The following is a 13,343-nucleotide window of genomic DNA, read 5'->3' on the forward strand; positions in this document are numbered from 1 at the left end:
ATACAAGCCTAGGGTGACAGATAAATAGAGACACAGTGGCAGACATTTTAGGGGATATTTCAAAATAATCAGAATATGTATATTCTGACTCTAAATAAACTTTCTAAAGGGTGGACCCACAGTCTGTGGTTAATTATGGAAATTACAGAAACCTTTCAAATTAAGAAAGAAGCATGTAACTTCACCAAGATGAGTAGTATGTAAGATCGTTGGTCAGAATTAAGGAAGAGACTAGATTATGAAAAAAAATTGAACTAAAACCATAAAAAGGATGCTGCCTGAACTGCTGTGCTCTTCCAGCACCACTAATCCATAAAAAGAGATGCCAAGTGTTTCTACAGGTAGGAAGTAAAGAGAATGTTGATCTTCTAGAGAGTGAGAATGGTGAGTTAATCGTAGAAAATAAGGAAATGGTAGATGAAATGAACAAGATGTGCATTTTGTTTCTGCCTTCACGAGAGGATACGAAAAACACTGTTCAAAAGGACCACAACACACTGCAGTACACCAGAAATGCAAAAAGAGGAAGAAGAACACCTATACAATGTATTTGCCAAAAACGGATACCCCTGCAATTTCATCAACAGATGCCTAAGGGAAAGACAAAGGAATGAGGACATACCACAACCCAAAGGACTAGCCACACTACCATACATCAGGAGCATTTCTGAACTGACAGCCAGACTACTGCGACCACTAGGACTCATAACAGCACACAAACCAACAACCACACTCAGACAACAACTCACCAGGACAAAGGACCCGATACCCAGCATGAACAAAACCAACGTAGTGTACAAAATCCCATGCAAGGACTGCACAAAACACTACATAGGACAAACAGGAAGATAGCTAATGATCCGCATCCATGAACACCAACTAGCCATGAAACGACACGACCAGCTATCCTTAGTATCCACACACGCAGAGGACAAGCACCATGAGTTCGACTGGGACAACACTACTAGTATAGGCCAAGCCAAACAGAGAACAGCCAGGGAATTCCTAGAGGCTTGGCACTCATCGACAGATTCAATCAATAAGCACATTGACCTGGACACTATATACTGACCACTGCAGCGGACAGCTGGAACTGACAACCGGAAGCGGCAGAGACAAACCACTACAAATGCCGGAGGAAAGATCACAGAAGCACTTCACAGGAGGCTCCCAAGCACTGAGGATGTCACCTCGACAGGGGACGAAATGTCTGCACCAGAAATTCCCAGCTCGGCGAAAAGAACCACAAGAACTGTAGTGAATCTAATCTAGACTGGAAATTAGCAAATATCCCTTTATCTAAGGAAGAGAGAAGCAGAAAACTGGAGGCCAGTTAGCTTTATGCCTGTTGTGGGAATATATTAGAATTCACCATTAAAAAAATTATGCAAGCACAATTCAAAGATCTCAAAGATTCGAGAAGAGAAGGCATGGTGTTTTCAAAGGCAAAGAATGTTTAACTAATTTATCAGCATTCTTTGAAGGAGTAACATGCTGTGGATAAACAGAATCCTGAAGATCTTCTCCACTTGGATTTCTGGAAAGTCTTTCACATGGTGGCACATGAAAGGTTATTGTAGAAAATAAAAGCTCATGATGGGGGGGTTACATATTAGCCTGGACAGAAGTTTGTGCTGACCGGCAGAAAACAGAGTATGTATAAATGGTCATAATCAGGACTCGTCTGCTGAGGTAGTATAGGCTAAGGTTAAAAACAGGAAAGGAGAGGTCATCCTGTTTGGAACTTTTCGGAGTATAGAAAACAACCAGAGTTGTAGAGGAAAGGATTGCAAAGATGATTCTGGATAGGAGCGAAAATAACAGGGTAATAGTTATGGAGGCTTTAACTTTACTAATATTGACTGGAAATGCTATGATTTGAGTACCATGGACAGATGCATGATTAGGTGGGGAGCAGAGGGATACAAATGCTTAGGAATTGACCGACAGGTTTAGACAGTACGGTTGGATCAGCTCAGGCTTGGAGTGCCGAAGGGCCTGTTCCTGGGCTGTAAATTTTCTTTGTTCTTTGTACCTTAGATAGGTCAGTTTTTGTCCAGCGTGTACAGGATATATCCTGACACAGTATGTAGACAGGCCAACAATAGGTGAGGCCACATTGGATTTGGTACTAAGCAATGAACCGAGCCAAGTGTTAGATTTGCAGGTAGGTGAACACTTTGGTGATAGTGACCACAATTCAGTTAAGTTTTACTTTAGTGATGGAAAGGGACAGGTGTATAACGCAGGATAAGAGTTGCAGCTGGAGGAAAGGCAATTATGATGCAATTAGGCAAGGTTTAGGATGCACAGGATGGGAAATGAAGCTGCAGGGGATGGGCACAATTGAAACTTGGAGCTTGTTCAAGGTACAGCTACTGCGTGTCCTTGATACGTATGTACCTGCCAGGTAGGGAGGAAGTGGTCGAGTGAGGGAACCATAGTTTACGCAAAAAATTGAAGCTCTTGTCAAGAGGAAGAAGGAGGCTTATGTAAAGATGAGATGTGAAGACTCAGTTCAGGTGCTTAAATGTTAGAAGTTAGCCAGGAAGATGTAAAGGGAGAGCTAAGAAGAGCCAGGAGGGGTCATGAGAAGTCTTTGGCACGTAGGATCAGGGAAAACTCTAAAGATTTCTATAGGTATATTCAAAAGAATGATGAGAGGAAAATTAGGGCCTGTCAAGGATAGACGTGGGAAGCTGCACATGGAGTCCGAAGAGATAGGACAGATGCTAAATAAGTATTTTTTGTCAGTATTCACATGGAAAAGAGCCAATATTGTTGAGGAAAATACTGAGGTACAAGCTATTAGACTAGACAAGATTGAGGTTCATAAGAAGGAGGTGTTAGCAATTCTGGAAAGTATGAAAATAGATAAGTCCCCTTAGCCAGATGGAATTTATCCTAGGATTCTCTGGGAAGCCAGGGAGGAGATTGCCGAGCCTTTGGCTTTGATCTTTATGTCGTCATTGTCTACAAGACTGGATGATAGCAAATGTTGAGCTCTTATTCCAGAAGGGGAGTAGAGACCAACCCTAGTAATTATAGACCAGTGAGCCGGACTTTGGTTATGGGTAAAGTGTTGGAAAGGATTATAAGAGATAGGATTTATAATCATCGAAAAAGGAATAATTTGATTTGGGATACTCAACATGGTTTTGTGAAGGGAAGGTTATGCCTCACAAACCTTGTTGAGTTCTTTGAGAAGGTGACTAAACAGGTGGATAATGATAAAGCGGTGATGTGGTGTAGATGGATTTCAGTAAAGCATTTGATAAGTTTCCCCATGATAGGCTGCTGAAGAAAATAGAGGGATGGGATTGAGGGTGATTTAGCAGTATGGATCAGAAATTGGCAAGTTACTAGTGGTGTACTGCAAGGATCCATTTTGGGGCCACTGCTGTTTGACATTTTTATAAATGACGAGCTGTGTATGGGAGAAGAATTCACATTTTTGGATTATTGGAATCTCTTCTGGGGTAGAAGTGACCTGTACAAGAAGGACGGACTGCACATGAATTGGATGGGGACTAATATACTGGCAGGGTGATATGCTAGAGCTGCTCGGGAGGATTTAAACTAGTAAGGTGGGGGGGGCGGGGAGAGGGTGGGATCAACGGAAATAGTGAGGAAAGAGATCAATCTGAGACTACTACAGTTGAGAAAAAAAGTGTGTCAGGGCAGGCAGGGACAAAGCAGAGAACAAGGTAGGACTGATAACCTGCATTTATTTCAATGCAAGGGGCCTAACAGGGAAGGCAAATGAACTCAGGGCATGGTTAGGGACATGGGACTGGGATATCATAGCAATTACAGAAATGTGGCTCAGGGATGGGCAGGACTGGCAGCTTAATGTTCCGGGATACAAATGCTACAGGAAGGACAGGAAGGGAGGCAAGAAAGAGGGGGAGTGGCGATTTTGATAAGGGATAGCATTACAGCTATACTGAAGGATGTTCCCGGAAATACACCAAGGGAAGTTATTTGGGTTGAACTGAGAAATAAGAAAGGGATGATCTCCTTATTGGGATTGTACTATAGACCCCCTAATAGTCAGAGAGAAATTGAGAAACAGATTTGTAAGGAGATCTCAGTTATTTGTAAGAATAACAGGGTGGTTATGGTAGGGGATTTTAACTTTCCAAACATAGACTGGAGCTGCCATAGTGCTAAGGGTATAGATAGAGAAAAATTTGCTAAGCCTGTACATGAAAGTTTTCTGATTCAATCCGTGGATGTACCTACTAGAGAAGGTGCAAAACTTGACTTACTGTTGGGAAATAAGGCAGGGCAGGTGACTGATGTGTCAGTGGGGGAGCACTTTGGGGCCAGCGACCATAATTCTATTAGTTTTAAAATAGTGATGGAAGAGGATAGACCGGATCTAAAAATTGAAGTTCTAAATTGGAGGAAGGCTAATTTTGACGGTATTAGGCAAGAACATTCAAAAGCTGATTGAGGGCAGATGTTCACAGGTAAAGGGACGGCTTGAAAATGGGAAGCCTTCAGAAATGAGATAAAGTGAGTCCAGAGACAACATATTCCTGTTAGGGTGAAAGGAAAGCTTGGCAGGTATAGGGAATGCTGGATGACTAAAGAAATTGAGGGTTTGGTTCTGAAAAAGAAGGAAGCATATGTCAGGTATGGACAGAATAGATAGAGTGAATCCTTAGAAGAGTATAATGGCAGTAGGAGTATACTGAAGAGGGAAATCAGAAGGCAAAAAAGGCTCACAAGATAACTTTGGCAAATAGAGTTAAAGAGAATCCAAAGGGTTTTTACAAATACGTAAAGGGCAAAAGGGAGAGAATAAGCCCCTCAAGGATTAGCAAGGCGGACTTTGTGTGGAACCGCACGCGATGGGGGAGATAGTAAACGAGTATTTTGAATCAGTGTTTACTGTGGAAAAGGACATGGAAGGTATAGAATGTAGGGAAATAGATGGTGATATCTTGAAAAATGTCCATATTACAGAGGAGGAAGTGTTGGATGCTTGAAATACAGAAAAGTAGATAAATCCCCAGGACCTGATCAGTGGTACCCTCAAACTCTGTGTGAAGCGAGGGAAGTGATTGCTGGGCCTCTTGCTGAGATATTTGTATCATCGATAGTCACAGGTGAGGTGCCGGAAGACTGGAGGTTGGCAAACATGGTGCCACTGTTTAAGAAGGGTGGCATGGACAAGCCAGGGAACTATAGACCGGTGAGCCTGACCTCAGTGGTGGGCAAGTTGTTGGAGGGAATCCTGAGGGACAGGATGTACATGTATTTGGAAAGGCAAGGACTGATTAGGGATTGTCAACATGATTTTGTGTGTGGGAAATCATGTCTCATAAACTTGATTGGGTTTTTTGAAGAAGTAACAAAGAGGATTGAAGAGGGCAGAGCGGTTGACGTGATCTATATGGACTTCAGTAAGGCGTTCGACAAGGTTCCCCATGGGAGACTGGTTATTAAGGTTAGATCTCATGGAATACAGGGAGAACTCGCCATTTGGATACAGAACTGGCTCAAAGGTAGAAGACAGAGGGTAATGGTGGAGGGTTGTTTTTCAGACTGGAGATGATGACAAGTGGAGTGCCACAAGGATTAATGCTGGGTCCACTACTTTTTGTCATTTATATAAATGATTTAGAAGTGGTAATAGTTAGTAAGTTTGCAGATGACACCAAATTTGGAGGTGTAGTGGACAGTGAAGAAGGTTACCTCAGATTACAACTGAATCTTAATCAGATGGGCCAATGGGCTGAGAAGTGGCAGAAGAAGTTTATTTTAGATAAATGTGAGGTGTGCGTTTTTGGAAAGCATATCTTAGCAGGATCTTTACACTTAATGGTAAGTTCCTGGGGAGTGTTGCTGAACAGACACCTTGAAGTGCAGGTTCATAGCTCCTTGAAAGTGGAGTCGCTGGTAGATAGGATAGTGAAGGCGGTATTTGGTATGCTTTCCTTTATTGGCCAGAGCAGTGAGTACAGGAGTTGGGAGGACGTGTTGCGGCTGTACAGGACATTGTTTAGCCCATTTTTGGAATATTGCGTGCAAATTGGAAGGATGTTGTGAACCTTGAAAGAGTTCAGAAAAGAATTAGAAGGATGATGCCAGGGTTGGAGGATTTGAGCTATAGGGAGAGGTTGAATAGGCTGAGGCTGTTTTCCCTGCAGCGTCGAAGGTGGAGGGGTGACCTTATAGAGGTTTATAAAATCATGAGGGACATGGATGGGATAAATAGACAGAGTCCCTTCCTTAACGTGGAGGAGTCCAGAACTAGAGGAAAAAGATATAAAAGAGACCTGAGGGGCAACTTTTTCACGCAGAGGGTGGTAAGTGTATGGAATGAGCTGCCAAAGGAAGTGGTGGAGGCTAGTATGATTGCAACATTAAAAGGCATCTGGATTGGGAGATGAATAGGAAGGGTTTGGAGGGGTATGGGATGGGTGCTGGCAGGTAGGACTAGATTGGGTTGGGAAATCTGGTCGGCATGGACGAGTTGGACCAAAGGGTCTGTTTCCATGCTGTACATCTCTATGACTCTATGACCTGGACAAGGGCATACAAGGATGGGTTAGTAACTTTGCAGATGACACTGAAGTAGGTGGACAGTGCGTTAGGATGTTGCAGGTTAGAGAGGGGCATAGATAAGGTGCAGAGCTGGGCCGACAGGTGGCAAATGGAGGTTAATGCGGAAAAGTGAGAGGTGATTTGCTTTGGAAGGAGTAACAGGAATACAGAGTACTGGGCTAATGGTAAGATTCTCTGTAGTGTGGATGAGTGGAAAAATCTCTGTGTCCATGTACATATATCCCTGAGAGTTGCCACCCAGGTTGATAGAGTTGTTAAAGTGGTGTTTGGTGTATTAGGTTTTATTGGTAGAGGGATTGAGTTTCAGAGCCAAGAGGTCATGTTGCAGCTGTACAAAACGCTGATGTGGCCATACTTGGAGTATTGCGTACAGTTTTGGTCACCTCATTATAGGAAGGATGTGGAAGCATTGGAAAGGGTTCAGAGGAGATTTACTAGAATGTTGCCTAGTATGGAGGAAAGGTGTTGTGATGAAAAGCTGAGGGACTTGAGGCTGTTTTTGTTAAAGAGAAGAAGGTTAAGAGATGACTTAATAGAGACATACAAGATGATCAGAGGATTAGATAGGTTGGACAGTGAGAGCCTTTTTCCTCAGATGGTGATGGCTAGCATGAGGGGACATGGCTCTAAACTGAGGGGTGATAGACATAGAAGAGATGTCAGAGGTAGGTTTTTTTACTTAGAGAGAAGTAAGGGCGTGGAATGCCCTGCCTGCACCAATAGTAGGCTTGCCAACTTTAAGGGCATTTAAATGGTCATTGGATAAATATATGGATGATAATGGAATAGTGTAGGTTAGGTGGGCTTCAGATCGGTTTCACAGGTCGGCGCAACATCGAGGTTCGAACTGTTCTATGTTCTCAACTTGTTCCAATAGTATAGCTACCCTATAGTTATAGAAACATAGAAAATAGGAACAGTAGAAGAAATTCACCCCTTCCAGTATGCTCTGCTGTTATGATCATTGTTGATCATCCAACTCAGCAGTGTGTTCCTGGTCTCTTCCCCCCCTCATATCTTTTGATCCTTTTCAGTCAAATGCTAATATCCAACTCATTACTGAAATCATAAAATGTTTTGGCCTTGACAGCTTTCTGTGGTAGTAAATTCCACAGACTCATTGCTTTCTGAGTGAAGACATTTCTCCTCAGTTGAGTCCTAAAAGATTTACCCCATATCCTAGATGGTGATCCCTGGTTCTGGACTCCCCTGTCATTGGGAACATCTTTCTGCATCTACTGTGCATTAATGAAATTTTCAGGATTGAGGATCAGGATTTACCTTAATCAAAAAAATCCTAAATCTGTACATAATCACTTGAAACCATAAACTTCAACACAGTGATTAGTCTTTTACCCTCTGGTACTTGACTTAATTTTTTTTTAAATCAGCAATTGTATATCAAAACAATCCAGCTGTTAAAGTTTGGGAGCCAGAAATAATATACTAAGGAGCTACATGTGGCTCTGTAGTTGCAGACTCATAGTTTATACGGTTGTATAAATTTTATAACATCCTATTATTTCAATTGAGGATACCTGTTAATCTCTTTACACTGAGTTAGCTGGTTGAGCTGTCTCACCATATCTACTACATTAATATTGCAGAGAAGGAAATCTGAAAATTGTCTCTCTCTCTACATGAACAAATCAGTTCCAGGGTGGTCCATACATACCACATTTTGGGCAACATACATCATCAACATTAGTTAGTGGTTACTGTTGCAACAAAGGGTTTTTAGTCCACTGCTACAGTTCTGAAATCTCTTAATTAAAGGATCGTCTATTCTTTTGATATTGCAAATCTTGAAATTTCTGGGAGTAAGCAGAGTTCTTTCTCCCAAGTAATCTCTAGGATTTTGCATTCCTGGTCCTGGGCCTCCTCCACCGTCGCTCCCTGGAGAAAGAATGCCTCATCTTCCGCCTCAGAACACTTCAATCCCAAGGCATCAATGTGGACTTCAACAGTTTTCTCATTTCTCCTCCCCACCACCTTACCTCCGTTCCAACCTTCCAGCTCAGCACTGTCCTTATGACCTGTCCCACTTGCCAATCTCCCTTCCCACCTATCCGCTCCATCCTCCCCTCTGACCTATCACCTCTATTCGCCTATTATACTTTTGCTACCTTTCCCCACCCTCCTCTCTGACCTATCACCTCCATCCCCATCCCCCTTCACCTATAGTACTCTCTGCTACCTTCTCCCACCTTCCCCTCTGACCTATCACCACCATCTCCACCCCCATTCACCCATTGTACTCTTTGCTACCTTCCCCCACCCTCCTCTCTGACCTATCACCTCCATCCCCACCCCCATTCACTTATTGTACTCTTTGCTACCTTCTCACCAATTTATTTTACAGAGCTGTGGAGTCAGGGCCATGTACATTTTGGTTGTAGGTGGTTGCAACCCCTTTTTAGTTAGTTGAAAAATCTTTGTTGTGTTTTCAGGTCCACCTAAAGCCCCATACAACTGATCTTTGGGCATCTGGTATGGAGGGGCGTGGAGAAGTTGGAGGAACCGAAGGGTTTGCATACAATTTCTGTGTTGTGGGACTCTATGACCTGCCCCTAGGCCAGCTCATGTTGACCATTAATAGGACCAGGCAGCAGGAGGGGGTCACACTTGCCAATGTCTGCCCCTCTTCTGCAGCTACCTTTTTGCATGGGTGTCTTGGAAATGTAACAGGCCGTGTCCACCACTACTCAATATGCTTAGAGACAGGTGGCCATTGCAGGAGGTGGAATGCCTTATTTTTCCTTCGAAGTCCATTTTGATTTGATCCCTTTCCTCTTGTTCTACCTTTCCCACACCTTTAGTGTTACTGCATTGCCATTAGTGGGCTTTGCAAATAGACTAATTAGAAACATGGATGATTTAGTGGTGGTAAGTAAGAGGTGAAAGGTACCACAGATGATTTGGTGATTTCCATCAGTGTAGTGAATTAATTTTACAATATGGTCAGCCAAGTTAGTTCGAGGTTCATAGCCCAATGATACTGAATGAATGATGAGTATATATCCAAGTTATAATAGTGTGGTTTGATAGGAAGTAATGAAGGATTCTATTCAAATGCATCAGCTGTTCCAACTGTTGTACAGTGGTGGGAAATTTGAAATTTGCTCATGAAGCCTTGGCGAATTGCTATACACTTTTGGTAGCACATACAAAAGCTGTTGTGCATCAGTGGTGGAGGGAATATTTTGTTTCAGGTCAGGTGCCAATCAGGTAGACTATAGCTGAAGAGTGTGGAGCTGGGAAAGCACAGCCAGTCAGACAGCATCTGAGGTGCAGGAGAATCAATGTTTTGAGCTTAAACCCTTCATCAAGAATGAGGCTTGTGGCCCAAGGGGGCTGAGAGTTAAATGGGAGGGGGGTGGGGACGGGGGTAGGTAGCTGGAAATGCGAGAAGTACATGAAGGTGAGGGTGAAGGTGATAGGTTGGAAAGGAGGGTGGAGTGGATAGTTGGGAAGGAAGACGGACGGAGCTGAAAATGTGTTGCTGGAACAGCGCAGCAGGTCAGGCAGCATCCAAGGAGCAGGAGAATCGACGTTTCGGGCATGAACCCTTCCTGAAGAAGGGCTCTTGCCCGAAACGTTGATTCTTCTGCTCTTTGGATGCTGCCTGACCTGCTGCGCTTTTCTAGCAACACATTTTCAGCTCTGATCTCCAGCATCTGCAGTCCTCACTTTCTCAAGGAAGATGGACAGGTCAAGAGGGCGGTGCCAAGTTGACTACTCCTAGACTACTTTATGCTAATTAGTGTCAAGTTTGAGAGTTGTTGTAATTGCAAGTAGACAGCATTCCGAGACATTCCTGACTTATGGTTGTCTGGGAAGTTGATGGAAGATTGAGGCATTGGAAGCAGCAGATTGGTTACAGATTCACTTGCCTTTGGTCTGCTCTAACAGCCATTGGTTACATAAATGGCTGATCCAGAGAACACTCATGGAAAAATAATACAGGGGTAAAGCATTACCTGCTCTCAGTATTTTTACCTTCAGTCAGTAGTTTAATTTGATCAGTGCTCTCAGTTACAGATTGGCTAGAGATTTCCCCTATGAGTATTCTTGTAGGTTGGTCTTCCTCAGGTATCCCTGGTGGAGTACTCAGTTCAAGTGTTGTTATCTCTACATTTCTCTCACTTGTTAACATGTTTCCTATTTTGCTGGTAGTTAGTTGTGTCGCAGACTTTTCTTCTGAAATTTCACTTAGTTCCTTTTGGCTAGTTTTATCTCCACATTCATTCTCTTTTAGATCTGCTGAACTTTCTTCATTTATTTCATCTGTGATGTTCCAAATGAGACCTTCCATACCTTCCCCCGTGTCCAACTCACTATTGTCATATTCAGCAGCAATGATCTCAATCTTTGGCCGATAGACAGTCTGAAAGAAGAGGGGAAATATTTCAATTTTATGTTACACATTTGAGAAAATTATTGTTTCCCGGATGTACCTGTTCACCACAGGGACCCTTTATCTCACTTTGACCAAAATGGCCATTACTGCCACATTAAGTGAAACAATGATCAGAACTTGTGAAGGTTTGTAGCTCAGGTTGAGGTTTAGGGTGTAGGTATGCTCGCTGAGCTGTAGGTTTGATATCCAGAAGTTTCCTGAAAGCAGGAGACAACAGCTTTGCTTCACTTGGAGGTCGCCACTGATGATTTTACCTAGCCTGGTAATGAAACGTCTGGATATCAAACATAGAACATAGAACAGTACAGCACAGAACAGGCCCTTCAGCCCACGATGTTGTGCCGACCATTGATCCTCATGTATGCACCCTCAAATTTTTGTGACCATATGCTTGTCCAGTAGTCTCTTAAATGTCCCCAGTGACCTTGCTTCCACAACTGCTGCTGGCAACACATTCCATGCTCTCACAACTCTCTGTGTAAAGAAACCGCCTCTGACATCCCCTTTATACTTTCCTCCAACCAGCTTAAAACTATGACCCGTCGTGTTAGCCATTTTTGCCCTGGGAAATAGTCTCTGGCTATCGAGTCTATCTATGCCTCTCATTATCTTGTATACCTCAATTACATCCCCTTGCCTCCTCCTTTTCTCCAATGAAAAAAGTCCGAGCTCAGTCAACCTCTCTTCATAAGATAAGCCCTCCAGTCCAGGCAGCATCCTGGTAAACCTCCTTTGAACCCTCTACAAAGCATCCACATCTTTCCTATAATAGGGCGACCAGAACTGGACGCAGTATTCCAAGTGCGGTCTAACCAAAGTTTTATAGAGCTGCAACAAGATCTCACAACTCTTAAACTCAATCCCCCTGTTAATGAAAGCCAAAACACCATATGCTTTCTTAACAACCCTGTCCACCTGGGTAGCCATTTTAAGGGATCTATGTACCTGCACCCCAAGATCCCTCTGTTCCTCCACACTGCCAAGAATCCTATCCTTAATCCTGTACTCAGATTTCAAATTCGACCTTCCAAAATGCATCACCTCGCATTTATCCAGATTGAACTCCATCTGTCACCTCTCAGCCCATCTCTGCATCCTGTCAATGTCCTGCTGCAGCCTACAACAGCCCTCTATACTGTCAATGACACCTCCAACCTTTGTGTCATTTGCAAACTTGTTGACCCATCCTTCAATCCCCTCATTCAAGTCATTAATAAAAATTACAAACAGTAGAGGCCCAAGGACAGAGCCCTTTGGAACACACCACTCACCACTGACTTCCAGGCAGACTATTTTCCTTCTACTACCACTCGCTGTCTTCTGTTGGCCAGCCAATTGTGTATCCAGACAGCTAAGTTCCCCTGTATCCCATTCCTCCTGACCTCCTGAATGAGCCTACCATGGGGAACCTTATCACATGCCTTGCTGAAGTCCATATACACCACATCCACAGCTCGACCCTCATCAACTTTTCTAGTCACATCCTCAAAGAACTTGATAAGGTTTGTGAGGCATGACCTGCCCCTCACAGAGCAGTGTTGACTGCATTTAATCAAGCCATGCTCTTCCAGATGGTCATAAATGCTATCCCTCAGAATCCTTTCTAACACCTTGCAGACGACAGATGTGAGACTTACTGGTCTGTAATTGCTGGGGATTTCCCTATTTCCTTTCTTGAAGAGAGGAATTACATTTGCCTGTCTCCACTCCTCAGGTATGACTCCAGTAGAGAGCGAGGATGCAAAGATCTTCACAAGTGGCGAAGCAATTGCATTTCACGTTTCCCAAAGCAGCCGAGGACAAATCTGGTCTGGGCCTGGCGACTTGTCAATCTCAATGTTAGACAAAACTTTCAGCACATCAGCTTCCTCTATCTCTATCCATTCCAGCATGCACACCTGCTCTTCAAAGGTTTCATTCACTACAAAGTTTGTTTCTTTCGTAAAGACAGAAGCAAAAAACTCAGTTAGGGCTTCACCTACCTCCTCAGACTCCACACACAAGTTCCCTATACTATCCCTATGCAAACCTACAGCTCAGCGAGCAAACCTACATCCTAAATGATCAGAACATAACCATTAAACCACACTCCTTGCTTGCAAGTTAGAGGTGTCTAGGAGACAGCAGAAGTGGAGGTATTGGTGGTAAATAATCTACGTAGAAATTGAAGCCACAATTTGGCTAAAGGATTTGGTGGGCACAAAGTGAGGTAGTGGAGAAGGGATGGGGGAGGAAAGGGGGGATTCAGTTTTAAGAACACTGGCACCAGCTCTGGTGAAGTTGGGAGCAATGCATTTGAATCATAAGGAAACTAAAGAACAGGTGGAACAGTTTAATAGAAGTT

At 43.4% G+C, this 13,343-nt stretch overlaps 1 protein-coding gene across 5 annotated transcripts in view; it reads right to left on the reverse strand.

The window, feature by feature from the left end:
- dnaaf1 (dynein axonemal assembly factor 1) overlaps positions 1–13,343 on the reverse strand; it is a 126,959-nt gene that overhangs the window by 3,064 nt on the left and 110,552 nt on the right. For 4 of the 5 annotated variants that reach the window (XM_072547560.1, XM_072547561.1, XM_072547559.1 and 1 more), the window contains one exon: positions 10,579–10,966. In XM_072547560.1, coding sequence (XP_072403661.1) covers positions 10,579–10,966 — 388 coding nt within the window. The remainder of the gene's footprint in view (positions 1–10,578; positions 10,967–13,343) is intronic. The other variant, XM_072547562.1, reaches the window with a different exon arrangement.

Source organism: Chiloscyllium punctatum, chromosome 26 (genome assembly GCF_047496795.1).
Source record: "Chiloscyllium punctatum isolate Juve2018m chromosome 26, sChiPun1.3, whole genome shotgun sequence".
In the NCBI taxonomy this organism is placed as follows: domain Eukaryota; kingdom Metazoa; phylum Chordata; class Chondrichthyes; order Orectolobiformes; family Hemiscylliidae; genus Chiloscyllium; species Chiloscyllium punctatum.